This window comes from Trachypithecus francoisi, unplaced genomic scaffold, assembly GCF_009764315.1.
Source record: "Trachypithecus francoisi isolate TF-2019V2 unplaced genomic scaffold, Tfra_2.0 Lachesis_group7, whole genome shotgun sequence".
NCBI classification, from domain to species: Eukaryota; Metazoa; Chordata; class Mammalia; order Primates; family Cercopithecidae; genus Trachypithecus; species Trachypithecus francoisi.
Window position 1 is genome coordinate 16,143,049 of NW_022681472.1, and position 20,844 is coordinate 16,163,892.

Here is a 20,844-nt window from a genome sequence, read left to right on the forward strand (position 1 = left end):
AGAGGTTGCAGTGAGCTGAGATCGCACCACTGCACTCCAGCTGGGCAACAATGTGAGACTCCATCTCAAAAAAAAGAAAGAAAGGGGAAAAAAAAAAGAGTCCATTTTTGACTCAAGTGATTTGAGATTCAAACTTTATTATGTCCTAAAGTTTTTTTTTTTAATTTATTTTATTTATTTTTAAATTTTTCTTTATCTGTACTTTATGCCTTTGAACTGCTTGTCTATTTATAAGCCAATATCACACTGTTTACTTAGGAAGTCTTTATAGTGTGTTTTAGTATCTGGTAGATCTATTTCCCTAGTAGCTTTTCTGTTTTAATGTTTTCCCGGATATTCTTGCATGTTTATTTTTATATATAAAATTTAGTATTGTTTAGCCCCATATAAATGCCTGTTTGCATTTTATTTATTTACATTGTGTTAAATTTACAACTGTATGATGTATGATGTTGAGTTACACAGTGTGAAAATGATGTCTTTTCAGTGGTCCAGTTCTACTTTTGTGTCTCATAAGAGTTTTAAATATTTTCTTGTGCAAATTTTACACATTTTTAATTAAATTTATTGCTAAGTATTTTATCTTTGTTGGTATTGTGAAAGAGGTTTTCTCTAACCTATCTCCTTATTGGTAATGGTTGTTGTGAATGAAGACAATTTGTTGGCCTCTGTATGCTAATTTTATATTCTGCTACATTGCTGTATTATTTTGTTATTTGAATTAGTTTTCTAATTGATTCTCTAGGGTTTTCCAGGTACCTGATCATATAATCTGCAAACAGAGATAGCTTTACTTATTATTTTCTAATTATTATGTCTCTTATTGTTTTGACTTGTCAGTGACATTGGCTAATAACCTCAAATACAATATTGAATAATAGTGGAGATAGTAGGTATCCATGCTTTCTGATTTTTGTGGAAAACTGTGGTGTTTCTTCATTTAGTAAGATCTTGTCTTTAGAACTAAAATCTTCAAATATGTGTTAACAAAATACCTATCAATTCCTGTCTTCCTAAGTTTTAAAAAATCCATTATGGGTGTTAAATTTCATCAAATGTTTTTTCCGTGTCAATAGAAATAACTGTGTGATTTTTCTCCTTAGATATATTAATATTGTGTATTTTTAGTGAATTTCCTAATATTGAACCAACCTTGCATTCCTGAAATAACTACTTGGTCATGATGTATTATTTTCTTAATGTGATGTGGAGTTGTGTTTGTTAATATTTTACTTATATTTATTTATAAATATAAATATTTACTACTTTGCACTGATATGGGTAAGGGATATGCTCTTTTTTTTTTTTTTAACTGTCAAGATTAGATATAAATCTATACCTGTTTCATAAAGAGTCATTATATTTTATTTTTAAATGAAATTTTGTTTTCCAAAGTGACCATAAACTGTATTATCTGTAGGGCCTAGTTCAGATTATTTCTTATTAGCTTCATAATATTTTTCTTACATTTACTTCTTCATAACTTTAAAAAAATATTTTAGTTCTAGTTCAGTTAGAACTTTCTCTTGCCTTAATTATCTATTAAGACAAAGCAGTCTATTTTTGACCCTTTATTCTTCCTTCCTCTTCTTCCTGACTAAGCCTCCAGAGTGGGTTATCATCAGGGTCTAGAAAGCAGAGTCACACTAAAAGTTTCATCCCAGTTTATAGCAGACAAAGCAGGGCTGGAGCCACTTGCATATATGCCTGTGTCCGGTTCAAGGCTACACAGGTGGTGCTTTGAAGGCTTTTGCACCTCAGCCAAGACAAGAATACTGACTGACTGTACTTGTGCCTTTTTCTGTCAAATAATTTGGAGACTAGAGTAGATTATTTTTGTAATATGTGTTTCTTTTTGTGTATGTGTGGCAGGGGGAGCAGGGTCTCCTTCTGTCGCCCAGGCTTGAATGCAATGGCATGATCTCAGCTCACTGCAACCTCCACCTCTGGGGTTCAAGCAATTTCCCCGCCTCAGCCTCCTGAGTCGCTGGGATTACAGGCACATGCCACCATGGCCTAGCTGATTTTTGTATTTTTAATAGAGTTGGGGTTTCACCATATTGGTCAGGCTGGTTTCGAACTCCTGGCCTCAGGTGATCTGCCTGCCTCATATAATATGTGTTTCTGATTATGACAGTATTGCATATTATTTATTGGAAATTTGGAAACTACAAGTTGAAAACGGAAAATAAAATACTTGCAGTCCTAGTACCCAGAAATAATCAATACAGGTTGAGTATCCCTTATCTGGAATGGTTGAGATCAGAAGTGTTTTGGATTTTTGATTTTTTCGAATTTGGAATATTTGCATTATACTTTAGTAGTTAAGCATCCCAAATCTGAAATCCAAAATGCTCCATTGAGCATTTCCTTCAAGTATCATGTTGGTGCTCAAAAAGTTTCAAGTTTTAGAGCATTTTGAATTTTGGATTTTCACATTTGGGATGGTCAACCTGTATTAGCATTTTTACAATTTTATCTAGTATATTTTCTGTGTGTGTATATAGCATTTATATCAATTCATAGCTATATACCTCATATGTACTTAAAATCTTATTCTACCTCAATTATAGAAGGACTAAATGAGTCCTATCTTTAAAAATCGTATTAGACATGTCGGTTATGTGTTACTTGATACCATAAGCATTTCCTTTATCATGAATCATTTTTGAAAAATTTGTAATGGTTGTGTAATTTTTTTTTTTACTTGTTTTAAACTTCTGACTTCTGTGAACTAAAACACAGTTTCTAAGAGTACTAGTATGTCGATTCTGAAAGAGGTATATATATTCAAGCATATAATTTCTTTTTAATGTCATCACCAGAAAGAGAAATAAGAGGCTGTCAAGGCTATTTGAAGGGCAGGGAGAGGGTGATGGGACAAAATAATATTGAAGAACTAAACAAAAGAATGTCAGAGTTGCCATAAAACATTAGCTGTGTACCTGTGAGTGTTGGAGAAGAAAAGGGAAGTACAAATGTATTCCAGTTCAGGTGAGGAAAGACACCATACATGGTCAGAGCAGGAGGTGGCGAGTCTGAAGGGGGGGTGGTTTGTCCCGTGCGGGTACAGATGATAGCAAGTGAAACATTCACAGGGGACCAAGGGATATCATTGCAGAACGCCTGGAGGAACACAGCCTAGGAGACCAGGAACTGATAAGGAGCTGGTGAGGGGCATGGCCCAGTGTTCCAGGAGCAAACAGTGGTTCTTTCCTCCTAGATTGTTCTAGAAGGACCAGGTTAGGTTTCCCTTTGGGACCAGTATGATAGGCCTTGGATGACTCTAGGGTACCCTATACCTCTTATCTCCAAAGAAACTGCTATTTTAAATTTGAATTATTTTAACTTGATAAAAACCTATTTCTCAATGGTAAGAGATTCAAAGTATAAATTAAGAATTAAGGCCACCCTGTAGTGCTAATTTTATGTTGAAGTATAACCCATTCACTTAGGGAAATAGATTGTTATTAGGCCATTCTCTGTCTGTCTCTTGTGTCTGTCTGTCTCTGTCTCTGTCTCTGTCTCTCTCTGTTGGTAGCTGGTAAGAGAGCTGGAGGCTTAGGACAGAAGGCAAATTTTAGGCACTAATACTGAGTTTCTCTTCTTATTCTAAACATTAGTGGATATATTAAATGTTGCTCAGCAGCCTTAATGAGTAATTAAGCAGGTTATTTTAATTATCTGTTTAGTTGACTTTTTTGAATAAGACGTAATAACGGATTAATTATATTCTACATATTTCAAGGATATTATTTTGTTCTTTCAGCTCTTATCTTCATTGTCAGTGGGCATCCGTAGAAGACCTGGAAAAAGATAAGAGAATTCAGCAAAAAATTAAACGATTTAAGGCAAAGCAGGGCCAGAACAAGTTCCTTTCAGAGGTATGAAATAGCTGCTTACTTTTCCGAAGTATTTACTTTATTAAAATGTTCTAAATTTAAAATTTTGGTTCCGTGAATTAAGTAAAACTAGTTAGTCTTATTTGGTGCTGTTACTTGCGTATTGGTAACTGGTTCTTGCTAACAAATTTGTAAACAGGAAATTTCTCATTCTTCCTGTTGCTTAGGCTAGAAGATATGGGTCCTTATGATATTATGTGGAAATAGTGGTGGTGGTATGATAAAAATCTTGTAATGAAAGTACAGTTAGTAGACGATGAAATTAAGTAAGTGGACAGAAGTTCTATTGAGATTTAGCAGGTTAAGAACTCTACAAAAGCTTAACTTGTGTTGGGGAAAGTATGTGGCAAATTTATTTTGTTCAAGTCAATGCCCAATCACAGAGAGTTCACTAAACTCATTTTCACAAATGCTGTGTTGTAGCATAGAAACTGGTAATAATATCTTTGCCTGTGTCCCTTTATCCCAGGTATCAGTATGGAAATGCAGCAATAGTACGTCAGGGGAGAACATCTGCATTTACTAGAAGTGCCAGTTCTGCCCTCTGCCTCCGCAGTATAGTCAATTACATTTTTTTAAAAGTGCTTTCACAAGCTGCTTACTAGAGTCTCTGGACTTTTGATCGTCAATTTGGTTTCACTTAACAGCCTCAAGTAGATAAAAGAAAAACCTTAACATTGAAAGATAAGACTTGCTGATTTATTAGTTCCTCTTTTCATAAAAGAGTTGACAGAATGTAGACTTTATATAAAGAAGCATACAATTTGATGCAAAATAGTATCTGTTTAACAACCTGCTTCGCACTGCCACCCTTTTTTGGAGATGAAGGAAAGTGGGACAGAAGAACACTTAGTTCTTTTATGTCATAAAATCCTTATACTATCAGGTAACAAGTCTGTGTTCTTCTGGGTTCTGATTTCCATGATCCCAACTGGCCTATGGTAAAGTCTGCATTCGATGGGAGATCATGTGGTTGTTCTTTTACTGGACACATGTCTGCATCACTACCCCTGGCACTCTGAGTGTGCAGCGTTTTTGGCAGTGCAATGATTTGGACTGAGTGGAATGGAGTTACTCGAATGTGACCCAATTCATAGATCTTGGAGAATATTAAGATTCTTCAAAGAACTTGGAGGAAAATTCTTTTGAAGAAAGAATGTTAATATTTGATTTTGAAAACAATGCTATGAGGTTCTATTTTTCATGCCCTTCTTAAGAAATCAGAGTTGAATTTTTGGGACATTGGATGAGCTGAAATCATTAGCCTCCTTTTAGAAGGAGACACCGTATGTTCTGTTGACCTTTTCTGTGGGCCAGGGGGAGGGAGACAGGTAGAGAGAGCACAATGGTAGCTTTCCCCCCATCCCTAAATCCTGGTCCTATTTATTAGGTTTATTTGTATTCTGTCTCCTGTAGTCACACAGTCTTTAGGAAATTGTGCCTAGCCCTAGCTATACATACCAAAGTTGAATGTACATTATTTACCTGGTAACTTGGCAGCTAGAAATCTTAGTGTCTGTCCTGAGTGGGAGTTAGCAGAGAAGGATGGCAATCCCCTTCCTCCCTCTCTTTTACACATGAAAATGCACATGCCCCCATTTGTCTCATCCCATACATGATCATGGCTTCAAGTGTTCCATGGCTGTTCTGCTTTAAGATTTTCAGTTTCAGCTGCTTTTACTTCTTTGTTTCTCCTTAGGCTGCCTTACAAGCCTGCTGCAACTAAAAATCTCTATTCAAAAACATCATTTAGACTGGAAATTTCATCAAATGATGCCGCAGATTACTCACTTAAAGGGTAGAAATGTTTAGGAAAAGTTAAGGATTTTAATTCAGGATTGACTATGAAAGCTCGTGTTTAAGAACAAGTTTTCTTAGAGAGAATTTTTGCTATCAAAACGTGCTTTTGAGAAAGTTTAAGTGTTTCTGCTGTACATGGATAACATGTGTGTTTACCTAAATCTAGAAGCTTTTGAAAAGCCAGTCTATGAATATACTAATACTTTATATTAATTGAACATTTCAATGGATTTTTTTTTTCCTTACTAATCACCTCTGTGTAAAAGCCTGAGGTAATTGAGACATATATTTGTGTTTCTGCTTTCTGTTTCATAATTCACAGTTCAAAGCTTCCCAAGTTAGTGTTTTAAGAGGGCCGAGTAGCCAGGGAAAGTTTGTTGCTCTTGAGCAGATGATGACTGAACTGCTTATCTTTTCAACCTGCAATTCAAGGGATATGAATGGTGTCTAAGTGACTTCTAGTTTGCCTTTTGCAAAATATTTTAATGCAGTTATATTATTGATAAGTTAATCGAGAGGTACACATAATAAAATGTGTCTTTTGTTTTCTAACATCTGAAACTTGTCTGACCCTAACTTCTTTTGGGTATGGCTTAGTCTATAACTTTTTTTCTTTTCTTTTCTTTTCTTTTTTTTTTTTGAGACAATGTGTCGCTTTGTCACCCGGGCTGGAGTGCAGTGGTGTGATCTCGGCTCACTGCAACCTCCGCCTCCCAAGTTCAAGCGATTCTCCTGCCTCAGCCTCCCGAGTAGCTGGGATTACAGGCACCTGCCATCACACCCAGCTTATTTTTTGTATTTTTAGTAGAGACGGGGTTTCACCACGTTGGCCAGGCTGGTCTTGAGCTCCTAACCTCGTGATCCGCCCGCCTTGGCCTCCCAAGTGCTGAGATTACAGGCATGAGCCACCGCACCCAGCCTATAACTTTTTTTTGAGCCATATTCTAGTCTTTTATATGAGGTGCCTTTGCAAGCAGCAGTATTACTTTACTTTTGTAAGACTGTTTAATATATTGGTTAAATAAGCCAATTATTTAGGCTTTATTTCTTTATCCTTAATACTTTTACCTAAACACACTATATTCAGTGTAAATCATTAGAAAACTTAGATTAATAAGACTGTGATTCTAAATGAGGTACTAATATTGATTGACAAATACTACCAAACATTGTAAACTCTGATCATGCTAAAATATGAAATTAGCTGGTTTCAGTGTATTTGGCTTTTGAATAACATTTTGTAAATGATGCTATAAGGCATCGGACAACTCCAGGAGTTATGAAATTCCAAGTAACACTTACTTTGCATGACTCTGATTCTTCATTGCAAACTGTAGTTTCAGGAATGCTAAATGCATCGCATGCCATAAGCCTTTTGGATTGCTCATTAGTGAATTGTAATTTCACACTTCATTTAAAATATTCTTAAACATTCTCTCACAGTAAAAGGTTTCACACGGTAATTAAAAGACCCAGTTAACAAAGTCTGAGAAGTCTGATTTCCTCATGGGGAATGATTTTGCTAAATTGTAGCATTTCAATTAATATAATAGAATTTGCCAAATTTAAGTGTTGTATTGCTATGACCCAAAATATTATTGCTTGGTGAAAAGTGGAATAGTATTTCATCTTGGGAAATAAATAAACCTTTAACTCTTTTTTCCCCTTTGGTGTAGATTGAGGATGAGCTTTTTAATCCAGATTATGTGGAGGTTGACCGGATAATGGACTTTGCACGTAGCACAGATGACCGGGGAGAGGTAACAGGAGATCATTTGTATTACCAAGTGGTGATTCAGGCAGCCCATACATGTTTATAGAGAAGATAGTAGAATCCTAGACCTGGTCTTGATCAGAGCCTTGGACTATGGCACACTTGGCCTAAATTTAACTGAAATTTAATGATTTATTATTAGTTTTATGACTTAGTAAATAATAGTGCTAAATATGTTTTATGTTTAGTCTGAGAGCTTTTTAAAAAATTTATTTTCAATATGAAAGAAATACATTGATGTTTTGCACAATTCCACAATATGATAAAGAATTCAGTACATTTTGGTATAATTCTGTCATGTAGCACAAAATATCCTTATATAATTGAGTGTCTCTTGTGGCAGAATGGAGTTTAAGGTTATTTAGAATTGGGCATCATTAGTGAAGTTGATGAATTCATTTAATGCGGTGCACAGAGGCTAACAGACGTTATTTCTCTTAAAAGATCCCAGTCTCAACACTCTCATTTTGCTTTGCAAAACTCTGTGAGATTATAAGGGATATTTGATAGGGAAGTAAGAATGAAGACAAGTGTAGTGACTTCTGAGTATTGTCTTGATAATGATGTGCCCACCCACCATGAGTTCTGTCCTTCCTGGCTTCTCCATGTAAATTGAATTTTATATATACAGTGTTTGGATCTTGCTTGTCTAGGAAGGGTCTGCAAAGAACTCTCATTTTCTTCCAGACCCAGTGTCATGACACTCTATGATGTTTCCAAGACCATATCTGTAACATGATCTTTACTTTTCTAGTTTTCCTTAGTTATACTTCAAAAAATTGTTTCATAGCATATTTACATTGCACAGCAACTATTTTTCACATTACGACCAGGTCAGTGTACCTTGGTCCTGAAATGAAGGTCAACAAACGCAAGTGTTTTCTAGAGGAGAGACAAAGGAAATCCTGTTGAGCTGCATTACCTGAAATATTTTGTGCTCCACCCTTCTAAAGCTCAAATATGTTATTTTAATGTGATTGGATACAAACAGTATCACTCTTTTTAAGGAAAAGGTAGAGATCCTAATAAATTTAAGTGTATGTCTCATTTTTAAAGAAACCAGCCAATTATGTAAACATTTAAATATGCTAAGATGATTTACCATGTAAGTCTGAATCAAACTCCTGATGAATGATTTGTGCAGATAAAAAAAATCTCAAATTCAGCTTTACTATTTACTAGCTATTTATTTATACTTCCTGGCTTTTGAACATCACTTACCAATGATTTTGATAAAAGGCTAATTTGTTCTGTTAATACCCAGTAATACTGTTTCCAGTTTAGACTTGAGACTCTTAACAAGGAACAGCTGTTTTATGGCCATAGTTTTTAAATTTCTGTCAATTCAGACTTACTCATGCCGGGATAATGTCTATTGATAAATGAAGTAGAGCATGCTTTTCCTTAATGTATATGTAAATATACATGTATATGTATATATGTATGTGTAAATATACATGTATATGTATATATAGGTATAAACGTGTGTGTGTATATATATACACATATATATACACACATATATACATATATACACACATATATGTGTGTGTATATGTATGTGGTCAAATTAATCCAATTCTGATTTATTTAAATCTGGTCCAGCCTGTGACTCACTATCTGGTGAAGTGGTGTTCACTTCCTTATGAAGACAGCACGTGGGAGCGGAGGCAGGACATAGATCAAGCAAAGATCGAGGAGTTTGAGAAACTAATGTCCAGGGAGCCGGAAACAGAGCGTGTGGTAAGGATTGGCTGATGGTAGAGAATTTAATTTGAAAATAGCATAGTGGTGTGGTCTTTGGGAAACCACTAATGGGATTTACTCTATTTGAAACAGGAGCGACCTCCTGCTGATGATTGGAAGAAATCGGAGAGTTCCAGGGAGTATAAAAACAATAACAAACTCAGGGAATACCAGTTGGAGGGAGTAAACTGGCTACTTTTCAATTGGTACAACATGTATGTAAAACAAGTTTTTCTTCACTTTTAAATATATCTGTAGTTCCTTTCCTTTAGTTGTTGAAAATAATAAAGAAGAACTTAATGTTTTAACTCTAATAAGAACTTTTTAAAAAAGCATTGAAAATATATGTAACATTTATTTAACAAATATTAAACAGATTGATAGAAGTATGTAAAATAATTTTTATTCTTTGAGAATTTTGTTTGAAAATATATTTTGTTGAATCTAAGAGAACATCTAAAGCATTGAGTATGCATTTGTGAGTACAATGGTATATATTTTGTGAAATGACAGCAGTGTCTCATATCCATACTCATTAAACTTTTGTACTTTATTTTCCTCCAAAAGGCGAAACTGCATTTTAGCAGATGAAATGGGTTTGGGAAAAACTATCCAGTCCATTACATTTCTCTATGAGATATATTTGAAAGGAATCCATGGCCCTTTTTTAGTAATTGCCCCATTGTCCACAATCCCCAACTGGGAAAGGGAATTCCGAACCTGGACAGAGTTGAACGTGGTTGTGTATCATGGGAGTCAAGCTAGTCGTCGGACCATTCAGTTGTATGAAATGTACTTCAAAGATCCCCAGGTAAACTGTCACAGGTTGTATTCTGTGTGCTTATTCTGTGATTTTAAGGTGTTAAAAGAAAACAAAGTCTTGGTGACTTGGGAAGGTCTAAATTTTGCCAAATTGAGAAATTTGCTTTAGATATCTGACTCAGTTTACATTTGTATTATCTGTGTCTATGAAAACAGCTCTTTATTTTTATAGCTTTGGCTTTTCTGATTATTAGATTAGAAGGAATGAAATTTTTTGCCTTGGATGATCACTGAAATCTGTTTAATGCTTTGATATGTTAATTAGTTTTATTTCGCAAGCCTAAGAGAAAACTAAACAAAAAATGGTAATATTAAATGTGAATAGAAAGAATATTTTATTATGCTATTGCTAGAAGTGAAAAATAGTAAGATGTAAAAAGTCCTTGAAATATATGACACATTGAATGAAATATATCCCAAGGGAGGAATTTATGCTTTGGCTGTTAGTAGCAATTGCTTTAATTTTTTCTTACTCTAGTTACTTTTATGCCATTAGTGTGTATCAACAGTGAAGCATTATAAATGACATGATAAGGAAGAATAATATGTGCTAAAATAGTTTTATATTATGGGTAGTAAATGGAAGTCCTGTAATTGCAAATAGGACTTTTGCTATATATATATGTTTTGCTATATATATATATATATATTTATATATATAGAGAGAGAGATGTGTGTGTGTATTCTAAGTATAAAATCTGACCTACAATTAAATAACTAAAGGAGAAAAAATATTGAAGTCTGTATCTTTAGATTTGGGAAATTATTATAAATTCTGTCCTATGTGAATGTGTGACTAGAATGGGTATACTTAGTGGTAAGTGATGCACGTGCTCAATTAGGAGATTAGATCCAAAATTTACTGACAGTTTTGTCATTTGTTTTAGAATTCTGTTTTACCATATAGTTGAAAACTGCCAAAATAACCTGAAAACAGATGTATATCACCTAAAATAAAGAGATCTCCAAAGGGATAAATACATATGTTTATGCTATTTATACATCCTTAAAGTTATTTATGTAGTCATTAATGCTTACTGATAATTCAGAGTTGTTCTTATAGGGTCGAGTGATAAAGGGGTCCTATAAGTTTCATGCCATCATCACTACATTTGAGATGATTTTGACTGATTGTCCCGAGCTGCGGAATATTCCATGGCGCTGTGTAGTCATTGATGAAGCCCACAGGCTGAAGAACAGGAACTGCAAGCTGTTGGAGGGACTCAAGATGATGGACTTGGTCAGTGATCATATTGGTGACTGCACTGAACCTGAATAGAATTGCTGCTGACTTGATAGTCCCACTGCTCTGAATTTGATGCCTGTAAACAGTATTTGAAAAGCTTGTCAAATATTGTGATATATTCTCTGGAACTTTCAGTTATTCAAAAGTTGTTGCCTTTTGGATTCTTACATTGTTGGCTAGTGTCTATTAAACAGTTGTCTTATAGCAGAGTGTAATCTTGATATCTTCACTAAAGTGAGTTTCAAGTATTTGTTTTACCCTTTGTTCATAAATACAGGTTGATCATACCAAATACAAAAATCTTAGAATCCAAAACTTTTTAAGTACCCACATAATGCTCAAAGGAAATGCTCATTGGAGCATTTCAGATTTTGGATTTTCTCATTTGGGATGTTCAACCTGTAAGTATAAATGCAGATATTCCAAAATCTAAAAATATCTGAAACCTGAAACACTCTGGTCCCAAGATTTTGGATAAGGGATACTTGTACTGCCATTTCATTAAGTGTTGGGCCAAGCTTTACTTCAGTGATGATAGTCCAGTTATTTTCCATGGCTCATAGGTTTTGTCATACTGTGGCCAGCAGGACTTGTAGATACAAGTTCTCAATGAGTTGAGTAGGATATCTGGGGTTGGTTTAGTTTGCACAGATGCTTAGAAGTTTGGGGCATTACAATGCCTCAGATTTGATCTGGAGTTTCACACCACACTTGTCCCATACTTTTCCAGCTTCCCAAGAGATGATCAGGTCTTCCTGATTAGATTTTCTAGATTTTTTTTCAGTAGGAGCATCATGGAATAACATATCATAGGACTAGAAGGATTTGATTTATTTTCTGTCTGATATTGCTGTGTGTATGATTTCCTAGTGGGAACTTCAGCATGACCTGTCATCCTCAGGCTTCTTTTCACTCCATAGTTTATATCGTGGTTATGATCACTTATATTTTATTTTTAATGTACATTTTGAAAGCAAAGCTACTGTCGTTTAGCATGCCTTGGATGATTTGATGAGTTTCATGGGAGTACAAAAAGGTTTTTAAAATATTTTTAATGCTAATTTCTGTAGGCTAATTTGATCTTTTGTTAACTGAGAGTTTGAGATGAGAAGGAGTGTTCTATATATTCATGGCCATGTATTTTTAGCTGAAGACTGGTATTACCAAAAAACACCTAAAAGCTTTTTGTTGCAGCTGATTCTCTGAAGCAGCTTATTTTATTCTTAAAGAGATTAGATTTGCCAGCTTTGCTTTTAGTTTAAAACAAACAAAATCTAGTTTTGCTTAAAGGAAAAAGTCTGACTGAATTATCCTATTTAGGATGGGATTTCCCGTTTTTCTTCCTAATGAATTATTATTAAAGCCATCCTAAGATCTGTCTCAAAGCAGTTGACTGTTACTTGGTGGCCAATCCACAAAACAAGTGAGAGTGCTTAGAAACAGTGAATAGTCTCAGGGACCTTGGTAAGCATATGGAAAAGAGAAACTCTGTGTTTGTATTTGTTCACTCCAGGTGATACTTAAATGAAGTAAGTATTATCACTCCAGGTGACATTAAAATGAAGTAAACTTGTATTTGCAGGTAAACACTAATGCTTATGATATAATCTAAATATATCTTCTCAGTAGGGATCCACCGTCATAGTTTTCTACTAAGAGACAGTTATGTCACCATTTCCTGAAGGCTTAAACAGTCATCTGACTGAGCTTATCTGAGTTATGTTCTATTATTAGTTCATGTGTTCCCAGATAGTAGATTCTTACTGTAAAACATTCTTTCATTGGTGAGTACACATTAATTTAACTCTGTCAACATCAAACAATCTGATTGTCACTGGGCTATTTTTTTTAAATTTAAGTTCTAGGGTGCATGTGCAGAATGTGCCTGTTTGTTCCATAGGTGTACACGTGCCATGTTGGTTTGCTGCACCCATCAACTTGTCATTTACATTAGGTATTTCTCCTAATGCTATCCCTCCCACAGCCTCCCACAATCTTTGGGCTATTTCAAAGAGTTTTCTATTATTTATACTAACATTTGATTAATGGATTAGAATCTGTTATCCAAATAATTTTCCTATTACATATTGCAGTGTTCTTAAGCTTTTTCACATGATGGCACATATAGAAAATGGTAGTAGTTGAATGCCACACTTGGGTAAAAAGAGAAGGCTGCCCACTGCCACGGGACACCACCAGTCCTGGGTGTCCTGACCTTCCCCAAGGACTTATAACCTGTACTCATCCTTGGCTCACCAACTGGGAAGCTCTGATTAGCGCATGAACAAAATATTTATTTTTCTAATGTTCGGGAGTTTTTATTTGAGAAGAAATGTTTTCAAGATGGAACACATTATTATTGTTCAGAATATAATTGTATTTGTCCAATTCCGAACAGCTCGTTGTCTGGTCTTTAAATCCTTACTTAAAAAATAAGCATCTTGATAACTTAGCCACTTTCTACTTTTTATTCTTTCCTACAATAAGTCACAGTCAAAATAGTGGATAGTAACTATATCCAGCTACGGCACAGGCCATAGGGAACTGCTGTTACCTGCACTAGACTTAGTTACAATGAAAATGCACTTGATGGGGATTATCTCCAAGTGCATTCCCAGAAAGGAAGACCAATGAGTGTCTTCAGCTCTGCAGGCACCAAGGAAATGTTTGTAAAGATGATATGCTGAGGGGCAGTCACCGTCTTCACAGTTCTCCACAGGAGCTCTGGGAAAGCAGCCATCTCGTTGTCACCCATCCATGAGGAGGGGATGCTATGGAGGTCATGGTAGTTCTTCATTGATTCTAGTATCTCTTTCATTGTCAGGAAACCTGACACAAAGAGTCTGCTTAAAATGAAATTAAATGGACATCACTTCATCGGAGCTAAAAAGAATAGTAATGTTGTCAAGGCAAAAGCATATCTGCTGGCATAGGTGGAGGTGATAAGCTCCATCGCCTGAGTTTCTTACATGATGTTTTGTGAGATTGTGCAGAGTAATCGTGTATTTTTTGCTACCCACTTTCAAATTGATACCTCGTTTTATTCCACTATTTGTAGGTAACTGTGTGAAAGGATTTTGTGTATAATCGTTTGGTGTAACTATAATTGAAGGGAAGCTGCCTAAGAAAGGAGTGCTTTCCTTTTTTCAAATAAGTTTATTTTGAAATTAATAAGTTAAAAAGGCTTTGACTTTTAAAATATTTGGTTAGGCAGTCAAGATTTAATTTAATGTAGTAATAAAGGATATGAAAAAACTGGGAGACGCGATAATCAATACAGCTCATCTACTGCAGTAACTCTTTCCTGAATATGTGATGGGACTTAAAAAAAGTTCTTGCGTACAGTAATCCAGGACTTGGGTATGTCAGTGATTGTGGCCCAGGCTATCCACAAGTGTGGTGGTACATTACAAAAAAATTGATTGATTGATCCTTACTGTTTATGAATTTACTGAGTCTGAAGATGATGGTGGTCCATGAAACTTCCTCAGAGACTTTATTCAAAGGGAAGAGAAGGAGGAATACAAGCATATTGAACTCCTTTACCTCACTTTCAAAGAGTTTCATTGACAGATATGACATGGTAGATATTAAGAAAATTAGCATGTTCTTACATCATTCATCTAGTATCTACTGAGTGTATACTCTGCTTGGCAACCAAGACTTGTCAGGTTCCGAGTTAAGTCAGAATATTGCTTTCTCAACTACTGGGAGGTATAATTACTTTCTGAAATAGTTTTGTTAGCTGTGCTGTGTACCAAATGGCCAGAGAAAGTAGAAAATAATAGGGTTCTTAAGATTAATATCTCACTATTGTTAAGACTGGCCATTGTAAAACAGCTCCTCTGTATTGCATATATAGAAATAGGAAGACAGGGTACAACTGCATGAGGAAAGCTGGGGAAAGAGTTCGTAAACAGGAAGAATTAATTAAAGAAATACCTAACTTGGTTCAAAGAGACAAATTTATAAATAGCATCTGATTAAAAAAAAAAAAGTGATTGTGGTATTTACAACCAAGTTGACCTCTTTGCTAGTTGGAAATTTTTGCAGAACAAAATAGTTTTTCATATGCTGTTGCATGTGGAACTTCTTTTGTCTCTATGAAGTGAGTCATGCAGGAAGCAGATGGAGAGATGAGAGCACTGTTGATGTAGAGAGCAGAAAGAAGCATGCATGTTTCATCTGAGTCTAGGGATTCTAGGAAAAAAACAACTGGTGGGGATAAAAGCATTGAGACTTGGGGGACTTAAAAAGCCGTGGCACTAAAATACTGACCTATAACTCCAGGAAGAAACAAAATGGCAAGACACATTTAAGGACCCTGTAGAGTTCTGGAGAGGACTGTCCCCAGATCTGTTTACCTGACACAGAAATTGTGTTCTGATATCTCTGTTTTCATGCCTGATTCCTATACTTTTCATAGGATAGATGAGTAGGAGTAGAACAGTGGGTATCTAGTGAGAGGCTCTGGTTTTAAGAAAGTGTTTTTGTTACAATTTGGTTAGTGGCTTTCCTTGCGTTACCTCAGGAACACAAAGTGCTGCTGACGGGAACCCCACTCCAGAACACTGTGGAAGAACTCTTCAGCTTGCTTCATTTCTTGGAACCAAGTCGCTTCCCTTCAGAAACCACATTTATGCAAGAGTTTGGTGATCTAAAAACAGAAGAGCAGGTATTTATCACCTCCACTTGTATTTCACTTATAAAATTGAAGATTAGCCCATGAAACAGCAAAGTATTAAGTTATTTTAAAATGTGATTATATTACAGTTTTTCCCACCTAGTACACAGAACCTTAGATACCCTTTCCTTGGACTTTCTAGGTCATCATCGTAAAGGTTTTCTTCGTTTGTTTGTTTGCTCTTGTGAAGGGCTGTTGAGATTTATAGAGAGGTTATACATACCTGTTGATATAATTTTCAGAGAGAGTTGTGCTGTGCAGGTTGGTAGTTTTGCTATGTATGTGTAATTTTGGGGATGATGTCAGATGCCACTGACATTGATAGAGCTGTTTGCCTACTGCAGTTTTGAGTCTCTGTTCTTTGTGGAGCATCTGTACTCAGCCACACTGCTTGCTTCTTCAAGCCTACATATTTTCACTTTAGAAACTTAGGGCATAACCACTGCACAGGATTTCTGTGAGAAATAAATGAAGTATTGTGTATGAAAAGTGCTTGGGCCAGGTGCGGTGGCTCATGCCTGTAATCCCAGCATTTTGGGAGGCTGAGGCAGGCGGATCATGACGTCAAGAGTTTGAGACCAGCCTGACCAATATGGTGAAACCCCGTCTCTACTAAAAAAAAAAAATACAAAAATTAGCCGGACGTGGTGGTGGGCACCTATAGTCCCAGCTACTGTGGAGACTGAGGCAGGAGAGTAGCTTGAACCCGGGAGGCAGAGGTTGCAGTGAGCCAAGATCGCGCCACTGCACTCCAGCCTGGGCGACAGAGTGAGACTTGGTCTCAAAAAAAAAAGAAAAAATAAAAAGTGCTTGGCTATTTTATATGCTGTAAGAGTTATGTGGGTATTAGTTATAATTTGTGTGCTGTATTTGAAATAAATATGGAGATAGACGTGAAATCTTGGTTTTTATGTGCCATCTCCCCTGACTTACTGTCTAAAACCTCTTAGTTCAGTTCAGAGTAAGGTCTGTTTTGTTTTTCTTTTCTGAAATAAAAACCGTATGGAGTACTCAGTTCTATTGCCAGTCAATAGAAAAGAGAACCAGGGAGAGATGTCTCTGCTGGCTCCTTCGTGCAGGGACTAGATTGCTCCTGGCTCACTTTCCCTCATTTAGCTCTGCCTAGAAAGGAAGAGAATAGAAACAGAGCATTGCCATGACACTGTCTTGTCCCTCTTCTCTATCTTCCCTATGGCTTAGGGCAAACAGAAGGGAAAGCTACATGAATACATTGGATTTCTGCTGGGTGCTTTTCAAGCCTTCTGGCTGTTCAGGGCTCCTGGATGGATGAAATAGTTCATTTGACATAGAATCATCCAACCTTCATGGACTGGTCTTATGAAAGCTGAAAGATGAGCTCCTTCATACTCTCACTGGGCTTTGAAAAATGAAAATGGATGGCTAATGAATGAGATAATCCTGATGTTTCATGTTAGAATATGTTTTAACTTGCCATCAAATCATGACACAAATATTTACTTAAGGTCCTTTTTTAGGTGCAAAAACTTCAAGCTATTCTAAAGCCAATGATGTTGAGACGTCTCAAAGAGGATGTAGAAAAGAACTTGGCCCCCAAAGAAGAAACTATTATTGAAGTTGAGCTAACAAACATTCAGAAGAAATATTACCGAGCCATCCTTGAGAAGAATTTCACATTTCTTTCCAAAGGCGGTGGACAAGCTAACGTACCTAACCTGTTAAACACTATGATGGAATTGCGGAAGTGCTGCAATCATCCGTACCTTATCAATGGTAAGCCTGCTCTGCTCACAAACTTGCTTAAGTGATGGTTGAAGCCCAGAAATCCTTTTCTGCCCCCAGACTGGGGATTTCATGGTATGTAGTCATTCCTGTCTCCTGTCCACTCAGCATGGGTTTCACCAGCTTCCCACTTTCTGTGATACCTCCTTCTGTGCTTGCTGAAGGCGAGTGACCATTGCCCCAGCAATCCCTAAAATGGAATCTCACTTTGTCTTTCTTCTGCCTCCCTGTGCTTGAAAGGAGGCGTTACTTTTCCATGGCTAGAAGTCATCTGAAGTGCTAACAGCCAAAGAGAAATTAACCCCTAATGGAGGTTTTCTTGGGGTGTGTGTATTTAAATCAGAGATGTTAAAGAGGAACTTAGGTGTGGGCAGACAGCTAAGAGCTGTCTCAAGCCTTTGATAGAAAATGTCCTCATCTTCCTCTCAGTCCAGAGTCATCTAGCACCTCTATCCTCTGAGAACAAAAAGATTAACTTAAAGCTTTGATAATTTATAGGCCTCCTCTTTTCTTAACTAAATTGATAGTGTTATATAACTCATGGCTTAAAACCTTTATTATGCATTTTTGGAAATCATTAAGGTGATAAATATTTCATGCTTATGTTGTATAAGATATTCTGCAGAATGCAAAGGTAAATAAGAAGGGAGCATTCGCCACAAGCAGTCTTCAGTTAGCTGAGAGATTGAGATTGGGGGAGTCTTTAGAAGGAGATGACCTTTTAAGGCAAGTCTGCAGGGGTAGAAAGGATTTTCCCAGGCAGAGTTAGAAAAAGAAAGGATGTTTAGGCGGAAGTAATGATACAAGCAAAGAGAGGGGATCAGGAAAACAATGAGGAACTTGCCCAAAGTAGAAGGCACATGTAAGAAATGCACCTTAGTCATGGCTTGGACCCTGCTGCAGAATTCCTTAAAGGCTAGTGCATGGAACTTCCACTCTCCTCTGCAGGCAGTGAAGAACCACAACTAGTGTTTGAGCTGAGCATTGATTAGAAATATGATTCAGGGTGATACATCAGGCAACACTGCATAAAAAGGATGGGAGGAGGAAAGACAGACAAGCAGAAGGACCAGCTCAGAGGCTATTGTATTCTGGGCAGGAGTTAATGTGGGTTAAAGAAAGGTGGTGGCAGGCTAATTTGGGAGACTTGTACACGATGATAGTTGGCCAGCAGTGCAATTAGATGCCTTTCCAAGGAAGAGGGAGCACAACTTGGTCTGTCTTTATCATTGTTTATGAGGTTCAAGGACAGCTAATTTAAAGAATTTCTAATCTTTCCGCTTTTAATAACTTATAACTCATCAGCCACCCCAGATTCAGAAGTCTCCATTTCTAATGGACAGAGTAGTCCACGCCTGGAAGACAGTCTCAGAGGGTTGCACCTGGGATCGTTGGTGTGGTGCGACGAATCAGTGAATTTCTTTATATATATATATATACGTGTATGTGTATATATATACACACACACACACACACACACATATATATATACATTTTTTTTTTTCTTGAATAGGGCCTCACTCTGGCACCCAGGCTGTAGTGCAGAGGAATGATCTCGGCTTACTGCAGCCTTGACCTCCCAGGCTCAAGCATCCCTTCCACCTCAGCCTCCTGAGTAGCTGGGACTACAGGCAAGCGCCACATCGCCCAGCTAATTTTTTTTGTATTTTTTGTAGAGATGGGGTCTCTCCATGTTGCCCAGGCTGGTAGTGAACTCCTGAGCTCAAGTGATCTGCCTACCTCAGCCTCTCAAAGTGCTGGGAATACAGGTGTGAGCCACTGTGCCCAGCCAATGAATTTCTTTTTGTGCTCTTAGTTTTGTCTTCTAAAGAGAGTATCCTGTGTGATGATTATGTATCTGATACTGCCAACCTGCTAATCACAGTATGTTTAGGAGTTTGTACAACTGTTATGGTGAGTGTTAACTAGCTAGGTCGTGAATTGGCAAGACAGAGCTTAGGGCAACTGATGGAGCGAGATGAGGACACGTGTGTGCGTGTACTGTGCACATACACGCGTTTGCATTTAATAGCTGGTACAAAAGAAAAGAAATAATAGGCTCCAAGGGGAAAGAGAAGAAAAGGAGATACAAAAGGGTTTGAATGCTACCAGCAGGATGTGTGTGAAAGGGGAGATCTCAGCAATGGTAGTTAGATTGCCACCCCCAGTTCCAGCAAGTTTACCCTGTTTGGTCATATGTTAATTATATGCATTGAACATTGTGGGTTGTTTTCCCCCAAAACACAGCTGGTGTGTCTCTTCCTCTGCTGATTGCTTTCCAGGGTCATTCTCTATAGCATATTTGTTCGCCAGGAGCCCCTTAGGACTCCCTAAGGCTTGGCATCTGTGGCAGTTGTCCTAATTGGTCACACCTTGAGGTCAGCTTTTCTGTCCTGACAAGTTAAGAAGTGTCTGTTAAGCAGGTGTCCTTGTTCCTAAATTTGGGGAAGTTAAGGTGAAAAAGTATAGATAACCTACAAACTAAGCGCACGCAGTTGCCCAGATAACTTACGTAGACATCGTATTGTGTAGAGATTGCTCCAGGGCCAGTACTGTTCATTCTCATCCACAGTCCGGAGTAAAAACATATCCAGCATTTAAAAGGAAATTCTTTAATTTGGGAGATTACACTGAAATTTGAATGGGTTGTGGCAGAGTAAAGAAGCCTCAATCAACATTCAACAAAACACATTTCCAGGATTATGAAAAATAGAAGCAATTTTATATGTATGAGTTGAAAGTAACATAAGCACAGCACAAGGAAAAAAGTTTAGAAGTGTTGGTAGAACACAAACTGTATATAAATGAGACAGTATTTTTAATGTGACCCTTAATATTTTTACTTCAATGCTTGGAACAGTGTCTGGCACACTCTAGGCACTCTGCTAGTTGTTTTCTTGCTAAAAGTTAAGGAAGTTAAGCAAGTGAAGGTAACTAACTGAGTGACATAAATGGAGTTACTATTATTGGCCCAAGCTTTATTTCAGTGGAATTTCCAATTTCTCGGTTTTGTAATGTGAAGTTAAGAATAATGTTGAAAACATGTCCAAGGTACCCTGCTGGTTAGAGCTGACTTAAGAGTCATTGCTGGTTATTGTTTGAGGCAGGG

General features: G+C 36.8%; 1 protein-coding gene across 7 annotated transcripts in view; it reads left to right on the forward strand.

Moving 5' to 3' along the window:
• The window catches only part of CHD7 (chromodomain helicase DNA binding protein 7), a 189,815-nt gene that overhangs the window by 135,301 nt on the left and 33,670 nt on the right, over nucleotides 1-20,844 (forward strand). For all 7 annotated transcript variants that reach the window (XM_033203496.1, XM_033203500.1, XM_033203499.1 and 4 more), the window contains 8 exons: nucleotides 3,770-3,884; nucleotides 7,379-7,462; nucleotides 9,082-9,219; nucleotides 9,316-9,437; nucleotides 9,790-10,033; nucleotides 11,108-11,284; nucleotides 15,822-15,965; nucleotides 17,471-17,726. In XM_033203496.1, the coding sequence (XP_033059387.1) occupies nucleotides 3,770-3,884; nucleotides 7,379-7,462; nucleotides 9,082-9,219; nucleotides 9,316-9,437; nucleotides 9,790-10,033; nucleotides 11,108-11,284; nucleotides 15,822-15,965; nucleotides 17,471-17,726 (1,280 nt within the window). The remainder of the gene's footprint in view (nucleotides 1-3,769; nucleotides 3,885-7,378; nucleotides 7,463-9,081; nucleotides 9,220-9,315; nucleotides 9,438-9,789; nucleotides 10,034-11,107; nucleotides 11,285-15,821; nucleotides 15,966-17,470; nucleotides 17,727-20,844) is intronic.